Source organism: Panthera pardus, unplaced genomic scaffold (assembly GCF_024362965.1).
Source record: "Panthera pardus isolate Hobbes unplaced genomic scaffold, ASM2436296v1 HiC_scaffold_24, whole genome shotgun sequence".
Taxonomy (NCBI): Eukaryota; Metazoa; Chordata; class Mammalia; order Carnivora; family Felidae; genus Panthera; species Panthera pardus.
In genome coordinates, this window is record NW_026526810.1 from 92,436,821 (window position 1) to 92,450,875 (window position 14,055).

General features: G+C 33.6%; 1 protein-coding gene across 2 annotated transcripts in view; it reads left to right on the forward strand.

The window, feature by feature from the left end:
• Positions 1-14,055, forward strand: part of GPR137C (G protein-coupled receptor 137C) — a 65,142-nt gene that overhangs the window by 26,583 nt on the left and 24,504 nt on the right. For both annotated transcript variants that reach the window (XM_019451804.2, XM_019451803.2), the window contains exons 2-3: positions 11,642-11,685; positions 13,417-13,645. In XM_019451804.2, coding sequence (XP_019307349.2) covers positions 11,642-11,685; positions 13,417-13,645 — 273 coding nt within the window. The remainder of the gene's footprint in view (positions 1-11,641; positions 11,686-13,416; positions 13,646-14,055) is intronic.

Below are 14,055 nucleotides of genomic sequence, written 5' to 3' on the forward strand. Positions count from 1 at the left end.
GACTGAGCCACCCAGGCACCCCTAGAATCTTTTTGATAGATCATTCAATCTTCATCAATTTGTTGAAGCTTGTTTTGTAAGCTAATATGTGATTTGTTCTGGAGAATGTTCAATTTCTTTCATCAGTGTTTTATAGTTTTAAGAATATAGGTTTTTCACCTCTTTGGTTATATTTTTTTATTAAAAATTTTTATTTAAAATTTATATAAAAATTTTATTAAAAAATGTAAAGAATGTGTGTTCTGGAGTTTTAGAATGGAATGTTGTGAATATATCTGTTAAATCCATCTGTTCCAATGCCATTCAAAGTCATTGTTTCCTTATTGATTTTGTTTAGATCATCTGTCCATTGATGTGAATGGGATGTTAATGTCCCCTACTATTATTGTTATTATTATCAGTTAGTTCCTTTATATTTGTTATTAACTGTTTTATGTATTTGGGTGTTGCTATGTTGGGTGCATAAATATTTACAATTGCCGTATCTTCTCGTTGGATTGTCGTCTTTATTATGCATAGTGTCCTTTCTGTCTTGTTAAAGTCTTTGTTTTAAAGTCTAATTTGTCCGATGTAAGTATTAATATTCTGACTTTCTTTTGACATCCATTTGCATGTTAGATGTTTCTCTATCCACTCACTTTCTATTTATTTTTTAAGGTAAGCTCTACGCCAAAAGTGGGGCTTGAACTCACGACCCTACGATCAAAAATCCCAGTTAGATACCCTCACTTTCAATCTGTAGGTGTCGTTAGGTCTAAAAGGAGTCTCTTGCAGGCAGCATATAGATGGATCTTGTTTTTTTAATTCATTCTGTCACCCTACACCCTATATCTTGATTGTAGCATTTAGTCTATTTATATACAAAGTATTTATCAATAGATATATATTTATTGCCATTTTACTTCTTGTTTTGTGGTTGTTTCAGAAGATTTTCTCTGATCCTTTCTGGTCTTTCTCTCTTTCATGGTTTGCTGGTTTTCTTTAGTGATATATTTATATTTCTTTCTCTTTATTCTTTGCATATTTATTAGTGAGTTTTTGATATGTGGTTACCATTCAATTTGTGTGTAAACTCTTCTGCATATAGCAGTCTATATTAAGTTGATGGTCATTTAAGTTTGAACCCATTCTTTACTTCTTTCCTCCCCATGTTTTAGGTATATGGTATCATATTTTATATCCTTTTATTTTGTGACTTCCTTGGCTAATTTTTTACAGAAATAGTAATTTTTACTGCTTTTGTGTTTCCTACCTTTATAACTGTCACTTTGGTCTCTCCTTTCTACTCAGAGTCACCTTTAATATTTCTTGTAGAGGTGGTTTAGTGGTCATGAACTCCTTTAGTTTTTGTTTATCTAGGAAACTCTTTACCTCTCCTTCTATTCTGGATGGTAGCCTTGCTGGATAGAGTATTCTTGGCTGCAGATTTTTCCCATTCAACACCTTGTACACACCATGCCACTCCTGTCTGACTTAGAAAATTTCTGCTGAAAAGTCCCCTCCCTTGTAAGTTACTGTCTTATTTTGTCTTGCTGCTTTTAGTTTTTTTTTTTCTGTATCACTGTCTTTTACCAACTTAATTACAATATGTTTTGGTGTGGATCTGCTTTTGTTGATTTTGATGGGAATGGATTTGCTTTTGTTAATTTCGATGGGAGTTCTCTGTGCCTCCTGAATCTGGATAGCTGTTTCCTTCTCCAGATTACAGAGTTTTTCAGCTATTATTTCTTCAAATAAATTTTCTGCCCCTTTTCTCTCTCTTCTTCTTCTGGGACTCCTACAATACAAATATTACATTTGATGAAGTCACTGAGTTCCGTAAGTCTATTCTAAATTTGCAATTTCTCTTTTCTCTTTTTTGTTCAGCTTGATTACTTTGCAATACTCTGTCTTCTAAATCATTAATTCGTTCCTCTCATTCCTCCATCCTGTTCATTCTGTCAAATGTGTTTCTCATTTTGTTTATTGAACCTTGTATTTTTGCTATGTTGTTCCTTATTTCTGTGTTAAGTGTCTCATTTATATCTTTCACTCTTTTCTCATGTCCATTGAGTATCCTTATGATCGTTGCTTTGAATTCTTTATCAGGCATGTTACTTATATCTGTTTCACTTAGATCTCTTGCTATGTCATTGTTCTGTTCTTTCATTCTTTCATTCAGGTTAAATTTCTCTGTTTCCTCATTTTGTCTGCCTGAAAGAAGAAAGTTAAAAAAAAAAAAAAAAAAGGTTTTAGTGTCATAAGAGAGAGACAAGAATGTATTGTATCCTGTGTATCCCAGAAAGAATAGGCTGCTATAAAGAAAAATATGCTTTGAAGGTTAAAAAGAGAGAGAGAAAGTTCTTAAAAATGAAATATAGGCATTGAGAGGTAATATCTAAAAAATGTCTGGCTATTCAATTTATAGCTAAAGCCTCATTTTTTATATGCAAGCAGTAGCAATGGTAGGCTTGAAAATGGTGCACTACTCTTCATGGGAACTTAAGCAATTGAGATGGAAACTATGGATAACTGTGTCTGTGAAAGTAATTGCATCAATGACAAATTTTCCAATAAAGTTTCCACTTGAAAATTCCAATGAAAATTCCATTTAAGTTTCTATTTGAAATCAACAAAAGTGAAAAAATCAACTAGGAAAAAAAATAAATTCTATAAAATGCATCAATTCTATAAGTATTTCATTCCCTAACATCTACATGCAACATGGGTCTACATGCAACAGAAAACAATAAATAATATATAGCTGTAGTGTCACTCTTTCTCAAATCTTGGGATACCTGTATGAATTAAACTTACATTAGATAACATTCACAAATAAAATATATTTGTCGTACTCTGATCTTTCTTCCCTTTACTTGAGGAGTTCAATAGGGAGACAAAATACGGAAGTTGACATTTTAAAATGGAAAAATTGTTTCAGATCACTTATAAATAGGTTGAATTTTTTTAATAAAATAAAGTGTGCTAAATGATAACAGTATTTTATATATTCATTAATTCAAAAATTCTAAATCAACATTTTCTAAACAAGGGGCTACTACTTTGTGGGATAAAGATAGGTTATATGATGAAAAACATTTGATATCGATCAAGCCATAGAATTCTTTATACTTTTGTAGTAAAGAACAATATCCTTCTGTAAATGGCTCATTTATTCAGGTTTTTTTTGTTGTTGGTTTTTTTGGGGTTTTTTTTGGGTTTTCTTTTTTTTTGGTATTAAGAAAGACCTGGAAAGATATGGCCCCTCTGACATAAATTGACATCAGCAAGTCATTTAGATGTGTTATTTACCATTCTAAACTTCAAAAAAATCTACATGTTTGTTATGTTTCATTAACTACCCTTTACTGTCTTAACAAATAATATGTAATTCCATGACATTTTTTATATTACTAATTTTTGGTTTATTCAGGATCTTGTCCTATTAGCTATATTCTATAAAGTACATATTCTGTATTCTACTAATATCAGATCATTGTTTTTAACCTTATTATACCCCAAATGTGATGTAAACCACTGGTTGTATTTATGACGCATTGTAATGTACTCTGCAAATATAGGCTGATTTTTTTAATTTTTAATTATTTAAAATTTTAATTTTAATTTTTTCCTGAATTTCATTTAATTTTTAAAAATTTTTTCCTTATTCTCCTCAACTACTTCTCACCCATTTTTTATCCCTGTACATGACCCGTAACTTTATTATATTTCCCACCTTGTCCCCATTCTCTTCTTCATTTGAAACTTTTAAGTACCTTCACTAAAATTTAGCTTTCTCCAGATGACACTTTGTGCCTTATAAACCATCCCCCCCAATCTCAATTTGTGGGAAGAGCAATCAGACTACTTTATGTTTCCCAATACTACTTACTGATGTTATACCATCATCATCTCTGAAATCCATGCCATCTGATTAGGTCATCATTGGCTATAATAATAACTCGCACTTTCCTAGATGAATCAGCACTTTCTTCTGCCCTGATCTGCTGTTATATAGATCTTTTTCAAAGCCCATATTGATAATCCATCCAATGAGACTCAATTCAGTGGCTTCTCAGAGCTCTAAAATCCTCCCTTTCTATTTTAGCCACCCAAAAGCAAGGCCACACCTTGGGTCAACTCTTTAAAATGAAGCAATTCTTTCTAACTAGTGTCTTCTATCTCTTTTCCCTTATACATCTTAAAATCATCCTTTTATCTGTTTCTCAACCTTATCCCAACTTTTAATCACTTTACTACTTCTGTTTTTCCTACTCCATTAGCCACCTTGTGATCTCTTTTGCACTTAGAACCTACGATCAATCTAGTATTCCCCTTACTTGACTTCTTGCTGTGCCAACATAGTTCACTCACCCACTTTTTCTTTCTCTCTAATAGTTTTGCATATTACAGTTTTAAATTATTACATGAAAAATGCATCCTAGTTATTTAAACTTTTTGTAATGGCATCCATTTTCTTCTATTAGATTTTTTCCGATTTTAAAATTAGGAAATCTTGCAAACTGTATCCACTGACAACTGCTTGACTTTACCTGGACCTCTCTGCTTCTCAATATATTCCTTTATAACCCTTCTATTCATGTGTTCCAAATGTTTTCCATATTACCAGTGCTTAAATCTAACATCCCTTCCCAGGATATGACCTTGCCTCCTACTTTACTAGAAAAAAATAGAATCCATCTGCCCAATTCTCTCAGCCATCTTCTCTAGATCAAAATGTTTGTATCCATGCACAGCTACATCCAAATTTCTTATCTTAACAGCTGGTTTATAGATTATTTTAAATTTTCTGTGCAGACCTCCAGGTTTTTCTTCAACTATTTTTTTCTAACCTCTTGACTCAAAAGTATGTATTTTCCTTTTCAAGCTTCTTCTAGAGCCTTCTTTAATGATTGAACTCTCCCTTCCTCTCTCCTGCTCCCCATTTATCATTTCACCCTCTCTACTCTGTTTCTGACCAGCAGATTATTACATTAGAAACAATGAAAGGTCTGAGATTTTACCTTACTTGCAAGCTAACAGATTAATTTCCCACAGTTGTATATACATATACTAACAGAAAACACAAGACCCATGGGGTCATTACTCATTGAAAAAACAACCAAAGCAACATCTTGCATCAGGTCCCTAGCCCCAGTTTCCATAAGGTTAACGGAGTGAGGGCCAGATGTTACCTATGCCTGCAGCAGGTATGTTACAGGGGAAGAACCCTGAAATAAGGAAGGGAGGCAGACAGTCAGACCTTATCTTTACTCCGGAATGTAAGCCAGGAAGGATAGGGAGACTTTACTACCCCCTGAATGTCCCCACAGAGGGTGATGTTCTCTATCTTTATTCTATTATTTGGGAAACAAATCTTCCCTCTGGACTTAAGGTAGAGATAGTATCACTAGTATTCAAGGATGTTTGCTATGCAAAGCCCTTTGTACAGAAGACCTAGACCATGCATAAATATGCAGTATTCATTTAAAAAAATGTCTCAACACAGATTTTCCCAGATTTCTCTTATCTTCAAATATATCTCATAGAGTCTATACTCGCTGTCTTTGTTGTCGTACCCTCTATTAACTCCATGTACATTTGTTCTATTATTCCACTGAAAACTATTCTTTTCAAGGTACCAATGACATACTGGTAACCCAACCATATGACCTTTTCTTAGTCATTCTTGACTTTCTGCAGAATTTAACAAGGGCTATACTTGCTTCCTGTTACCTCTAAACTACTCTACTGTTTTCTATGACTAGTTTGATTCTTAGATCTGTCTCCTTTGCCCATCTGTCTCTTCTTCCCTCTTTGTTTTAATTCTATTAAATGTGAGCATATCACAGGTTGTCTTCCCATTCTACACTGCTCTCAAATATCTTCTAGTCTTAGTTTCAGTTGTTACTTCTGTAGGTGGCTGTAATTTCCTTCCTATATTCCAAAACTCATCTGTCTTCTCAATATTTCTTCCTGTAATAAATTTTAAAGCTAAGAATCAATTCCACAACCCCGCTTTTTAAAAATTGTTGTCAGTGGGGCCCTCATTCTATCAGTTCTTTATTATTTTTTTAAGAACAAATTTATTTCTACACACAACAATCTTACATGCATTTCCAAAGAATTATGGTGAGTGAAAAAAATCCAATTCCTAAAGGTTACATAGTGTATAATTTTGTTCATATAACATTCTTTTCTTTTTTCTCCAGTATAATTAATGTACAGTGTTACATTGGTTTCAGGTGTACAGTATAGTGATTAAACAATCTGTACATTACTCAGTGCTCTTCACAATAAGTGTACTTTTAATTCTCTTTATATATTTCACTCATCCCCCCAGTCACCTCCCCTTTGACAACCACCAATTTGTTCTCTATATTTTCTCTAAGAGTCTTTTTTTGTTTGTCTCTTTTTTCTTTGTTCATTTGTTTCTTAAATTCCACGTATGAGTGAAATCATATGGTATTTGTCTTTCTCTGCCTAACTTTTTTCACTTATTTCCATCTAGATCCATCCCTGTTGTTGCAAATTTCACGATTTCATTGTTTTCTATGGCTGAGTAATGTTCTATTGTATGTATGTACCATATCTTCTTTATCCATTCATCTATCAATGAACACCTGGGCTGCTTCCATGTCTTGGCTATGCATGTATACATGCATGCATGTATCTTTTTGTATGAGTGTTTTCATATTCTTTGGGCAAATACTGAGTACTAAAATTACTGGATCATATGGCAATTCTACTTTTAATTTTTGGAGGAAACTCCATACTGTTTTCCCCAGTGGTTGCATCAGTTTGCATTTCCACCAACAGTGCACAAAGGTTTTCTTTTTTTCCACATCCTCGCCAACACTTTTTTCCTTTTTTCTTTCTTTCCTTTTTTATTTTAGCCATTCTGACTGGTATGAGGTAGTATCTCATTGTGGTTTTGATTTGCATTTCTCTGATGATTAGTGCTGTTGAACATCTTTTCATGTATATGTTAACCATCTGTATATCTTTGGAGAAATGTCTGTTCATGTCTTCTGCCCATCTTTTAATTAGATTATTTTGGGTTTTTGTTTTGTTGTCGTTGTTGTTTTGTTTTTTGGGTTTTTTTGGTGTTGAGTTGCATAAGCTCTTCACATATTTTGGATATTAACCCCTTATCAGATATTTCATTTGCAAATATCTTTTTCCATCCAGTAGGTTGTCTTTTTTGTTTTGTTGATGGTTTCCTTGGCTGTGCAGAAACTTTTTATTTTGATGTGGTCCCAATAGTTTATTTTTGCTTTTATTTCCCTTACCTGAGGAGAAATATCTAGAAAAATGTTGCTATCACCAGTATCAGAGAAATTACTGCCTGTGCTCTCTTCTAGGATTTTTATGTTTTTAGTTCTCACATTCAGGTCTTTAGATTCATAACCTGAGAATGTGGTTGAGTAGACTCACTCAAGTTCGACAGTATTTTAGCTAGAGTTCTTTACACCATTGTAATCCATTTTCTACACTTCACCTAAGAAATCACTCAAACATAAATTCATATTATAGAGCTTGTAGGGGTTAAAGACAATTCTTTAGAATTTTTACACAAGGCCCCCATGATTGCCCCTCCAATTTCAATTTGTGCTGCATTTCACTTACCCACATTATAACAACATGCCAAAATACTTGCTTTCACTTAAATTCACTATTCATTCATTCCAACATTTTCTGAAAACCTACTATGAACCAAGAATTATGCTAGGCACTGGGGCTATAAATATGAGTAAATTATGTTCTCTCTTAAGAGGGAAATAAAAATGTAAATAAATGCCATAAAGTATGATTAGTAAGACAAGGATACAAACTAGTTCCTCTCTTCCTAAGGCACTTAAGGTGACAATATAAAAGATGACTCTCAAGTAAAATCTTGGGGGATGAGATGGAATTTGTTATATACCAAGAAAACTTACTTCAGGTAAAGTAAAAAGACATATGAATGCACAGAGATGTGAAACTGAATCCCTTATTTTAAAAGCTGTAAATAATCCATAATGACCAGACCATAAGATTGAAGATGGGATAAAAGGATGCAGTGTTGAGAAGGTGGGGTGAGATGATGAAAGACCTGTTATGTCAGAGGAGTGTGGGCTTTGTCCTGGAATAGTATGATCAGATTTACTTTTTAAGAGGGAATTGTCCCATTATAGTAATAATTTATTCAGGCAATAGGTGCCAAAACTACTGGATGAAAGTTTGAAGAACAAAAGATATTTACATAGTCTGTAAATACCTCTCTACATTGTACTCATTACAATGAGAAAAATGGTAACTTAGTGGAGAAACCTGGTGGTGTCTACCAGGTGGAGAACACTGGTAGATACCACCTTAACCAATTGCTCAAAGTGAGCATCATTGTAATGGGACAAATCAACATCTTGAGCCTCCTCTTATAATTCACTGAGAAGAAAACAGCACCATCACTTCTGTGGTATTCTTACCAAAATGCATTTCCTGAATCTAATTATGAAGAAACAGATAAACCCAAACTGAGAAGCATACTGTAAAATCACTGAAAAGACAATAGGAAAAATAGGAAATTAAAGGAGTTTAAATGCACAGATTAATGTATAATCCTGGAATTTTTTTCCATAAGTGGCATTATTGAAACAAATGGCAAAATCTGAATAAGGCCTGAAGATTAGATAATAGTATTATATAAATATTCAATTGTATGATTTTTGTAATTATATTGTGGTTATGTAAGAGAATTTTATTTTTTAGGGAAGTATACATTGAAGTGCACATTTAGGGTTAAAGGGGCATCACATATACAATTTACTGTCAAATGATTTTTTTTAATCATATTAAAACACGTTCATATAGGGGCACCTGGGTGGCTCAGTCATTTAAGCATCCGACTTCGGCTCAGGTCATGGTCTCATGGTTCATGAGTTCGAGCTCTGCATCAGGCTCTAGGCTGACAGCTCAGACCCTGGTGCCTGCTTCAGATTCCATCTCTCTCTCTCTCTCTCTCTCTCTCTCTCTCTGTGTCCCTCCCCTGCTCAGGCTCAGACTCTCTCTCTCAAAAATAAACGTTAAAAAAATTTTAAAAACATGTTCATATATAGAATATGCTATTTATAGCAGCATTATTCACAATATGCAAAAGGTAGAAGCTACTCAAGTGTCCATTGATGGATGAATGAACAAAATGTGGTATATACATACAAGAGAATCTTATTCAACCTTAAAGGAAAAGAAAATTGTGACACACTTTACAACATGAGTAAACCTTGAAGACATTATGCTAAAGTGATATAAGCCAATCACAAAACAACAAATGTTGTATTCCCCTTATATGAGGTTCCTAGAGCAGTCAAATTCGCAGAGACAGAAAATAGCATGGTGGTTGCCAGGTACTGGAGGAGGGAAAATGAGGAGTCATTTTTTAATGAATACAAAATTTTAGTTTGGGAGGATGAAAAAGTTCTGGAGATGGATGATGGCAATGGTTTGCACAGCAATGTGAGTGTACTTAATGCAGTTGAACTGTACACTTAAAAATCAAATGGTGATGGGAATGCAAGCTGGTGCAGCCACTCTGGAAAACAGTATGGAGGTTCCTCAAAAAACTAAAAATAGAACTACCCTACGACCCGGCAATTGCACTACTAGGCATTTATCCATGGGATACAGGTGTGCTATTTCGAAGGGACACATGCACCCCCATGTTTATAGCAGCACTATCAACAATAGCCAAAGTATGGAAAGAGCCTAAATGGATGAATGGATAAAGAAGATGTGGTATATATAGACAATGGAGTATTACTCGGCAATCAAAAAGAATGAAATCTTGCCATTTGCAACTACGTGGATGGACCTGGAGGGTATTATGCTACGTGAAATTAGTCAGTCAGAGAAAGACGAATATCATATGACTTCACTCATATGAGTACTTTAAGAGACAAAACAGATGGACATAAGGGAAGGGAAACAAAAATAATATAAAAACAGGGAGGGGGACAAAACAGAAGAGACTCATAAATATGGAGAACAAACTGAGGATCACTGGAGGGGTTGTGGGAGGGGGGATGGGCTAAATGGGTAAAGGGCACTAAGGAATCTACTCCTGAAATCATTGTTGCACTATATGCTAACTAAATTGGATGTAAGTTTAAAAAAAATAAAAAATAAAAAATCAAATGATGAGTTTTGTGTAATATATATTTATAAAAATAATTAAAATTATATGTAGACAGCTGAGAAGAAAAGGAAATGTAGTAAAATGAACACTTATCTTCTAAAGATAAGAATAAAGAATAGAAGCAGAGAGACCAATTAAAAAGCTGTTGTAATATGTACCTTAGTAGTGGAGACAGAGGAAATGGGTACATCTGAGAATGATTTAAGTGGTATGATTTGGACTCCTGTATCACATCTACCTTCTGCTTAACAAAAATACAATGGATATGAGTAGATGCATAGGCTGCTATCTTTGAGCATTTGCCTAACACTCATTTGCCCTTCATAACTTGGCTCTGGCTCAAGTGTGACTTCCTTTGAGAAGTCCTCCCTGACTCTATGCAGTCTTTCCCCTTTCTCCTCACCTCTTACCACTTCTTGGACTGAATTAGTCTTTCTCCCTTCCTAGATGTTGTGATAGCATCTTTTGCATGGACATCACAATATGTTAAAATAAATGGTTTATCTATTTCTTCAATACACTGAGCTCCTTGAGAGCAGAAACAGTTACTATATTTATGAATCGATAGCACCTTTCAAAATATGTGCTCAATAAATGCTTGAATGAATGTAATATGTTATTGAGTACATATACTGTTTTTGTTTATAATGCTATTATGCTTGCCTCTTTCCTTCCATGCCCCCAAAGTTCATACCCTATTTCAATAGTCTTATAACTAGTCTTTCTACTTCAAGTACATAATTTCTCTAAAGTAGTCTGTGCATTGATGCCATATTAATGAAATTTCATATTTTGCAGCATCTACATAAAAAAACTTCAGTATCTTCCCGTTATAAATAAAGTTCAAATTCATCAGTGAGAAATTAAGACCTTCTGCACTATGCTCTCAGAATTTACCATGTTCATTTCAAATTCTACTTACCTACCTACTTAATTTTATTCAACAAGTATTTGAGAACCTGCCCTTTGCAAGGCTTTGTGAAAGAAGGAAGTTTACTAAGTATGATATATGCTCATTCTCTTTGTGTTCATTTTTTGGTCCCCTGTTTCCTTTTGCTACTTCATTTCATCTTAGGGGAAAAAAAATCTTTGGAAAATATTCAGTCATATTCATATTTAAGTAAGTAGTTCCATTTTAACACAAAATGTGAGTAATATAATGAAGTTTAGAAAAGGTGGCAAGCTATCCAGCACAATGTCTGCCTCACAATAAAAGTTCAATAAATGTTTAAATTGAGTTCATTCTGTTTAAAATTTTAAAGATAGAAATTTAAATTTGGGACAAAGAAAATTATTATTGTTTTAAGCCTTTGGAAACCTGCTTGTTTTTGCTTCATGGTAGTTCAAATGTTAACATTTGAGTTTATTTAACTATTATTTTTTGTAACATTATTATTTGTAGTTTATCACTTTGAAACACAAAGTCAAAACAAATTCAAGAATACTATATTACACATTTTCAAAAACCTTTCTATACTCTTTTTATAGGTTATATGTAAAGTCAGATGTGCCACTGAACTTGACAAACACAAGTAAGTTTCGTGAGTAGCAAGATCTAATTTTTTTCCCAATAGACTTCTCAAAGTAGAAGGTCATGGTAGTTGAGGGTGCTGTAGCAGTTTTATAGGAAGTCCAGTGGTTAGATTAGCACATCAGAAGTGAATTGCGGATTCTACAGTTCTCCCCTCAGCCATATTGCTGCCTAACACCTGTTTTTGCTGTTCTGCTGCTGTCATGCTTTAGATGTCAGATATAGTTTCATAGGGCCTACACATATTAAAGTTAGATTATACTTTTTGGGGCAAGCGTGTGTAGAATAGTTGCATGAAATAAGGAATGTTTTGGTACTGATTAATGTCAAAAATGAGAGTGCTAAACTGGGGAGTTAGGAGACTTGGGTTTCAGACCAATTCTCCCGCTAATTCATTGGCTATTCAACTCATTTAACCTCTATATTTTGGCTTTCTAAACTCTTACAATCCTCTGGACATAGGGACAATTTCAAGGTCCATTTTGGGTTTCAAGTTAATATTATTATTTTTATTATTTAATCTGAGAGAATATTAAGATCTAAACTTCTCAAGCGAAAATTTTTGTACTTTGTACACTTAACAAACAAAGATTGCTTGTGACAGATTACACATTACCTTCAATTAACCTCTTTTAAACTATTTCCAAAGGCAGACAACATTTTATGATTCCCACTGTTGAAAATGATCCAAAATAAAAGATATTAGGATGCTGAATAAATTTCTGGCTCATCTTAATTTGGGTTATAAATGTATTTGAACTGGGATTACTTTCATATAGAGAGCTGTCACAGCTACTTAATACAGGTAGCCATACCTTACATGAAGAGTTTTTATGTGGTGGTCTAATTTTTCTTTACGAGATATAGGTGAGCGTTTCTTTTTCTTTTTTTAATGTTTATTTTTGAGAGAGAGAGCACAAGCAGGGGAGGGGCAGAGAGAGAGGGAGACAGAATCTGAAGCAGGCTCCAGGCTCTGAGCTGTCAGCCCAGAGCCCCACACAAGGCTCAAACTCATGAATGGCAAGATTATGACCTGAGCTGAAGTCAGATGCCTAACCCACTGAGCCCAGGCACCCCAAGGATACAGTTGAGCATTTCATTTTCAGAGTTTCTCTGTATGCATAGTAAATATGCAACTTTATAAGAAGCCAAGGTATTGAAACGCCACATATACTGTCCCTATGTTCTTCTTTAGCCATGTTTGAAAATGATATTTGCTATGGATAATCAGAAGCTCATAAGAATTGAACATTATTTAAAGCACGTTTCCCTCAACCTCTTAAAATTAATATTAGTGATCAGTTTACATTTAGATAGAGTGTATTAACTTTCCAGGAAAATTATAAAAACCTGGTAATTCCTAGAATGAAAAGGTCAATGAAAATATGGTTAGTAGTTATAAAAATGAAAAAGGCAGGATTCCTTGAATTAGTGTTAAAATAATCTTATATTATTCTTCCTGGTAGAGGCAACTGAATTCAAGTCCACGTGAGATTATTTTTAAGTTAATGTTTTAAAATCTAATGCCATTTTTAAAAGGTTTAGATACTAATTTTATAACAGCAAAGATATCTCAAGTAACTCTGAGTGGTTATTTAATTTGTATTTAATTAAATCATAAAGATTTTATACTGAAGGAGTTATTGTACCTAAAATAACACAACTAATTCAGAATTAAATCTAATCTCTCATTAGTATATAGATATCTAATAAATTTATTTTTTTCTTTCAGAATTCTGTTGCATTTGGGCTTCATATTGGCAAGCCTTCTTTTTTTAGTGGTGAACTTGACTTGTGCAGTGCTAGTCCATGGAGATGTCCCAGAAAATCAATTGAAGTGGACGGTGTTTGTTCGAGCATTAATTAATGATAGCCTGTTTATTCTTTGTGCCATCTCTTTAGTTAGTTACATATGCAAAATTACAAAAATGTCATCAGCAAATGTCTACCTCGAATCAAAGGTAAGTATGTTTCTTAAATTTATGCTTGAAAATATAACTTCAAATCCTCATCCTATGAAGCATGTTTTAGTGGAAAGCCTATGTTTTTTTTAAAGAGTATTCTGAATGTAAGGTACATTTTTGAGCTTGAAAGAATGGTCACAAGATATTAAAGTGCATTCATAACTTGGCCCTTACTAAATAACAATTTTTTAAAAAGTTTACATTGAGCATACTATATGTTCTGTGACTTATACCCTCTACATTGTAGGATAAATCAAATAGACCAGAATTTACATGAATGTATGACAAATGGTCTAATATATAAAGCCACATTAACAATTTAAGATTTCATCAGTAAGGGTGGCAGTATTGCCATTAAACAGTTTACCAGATTATGTCTGCATACATTTGAGTTAGCAATGTTAAGA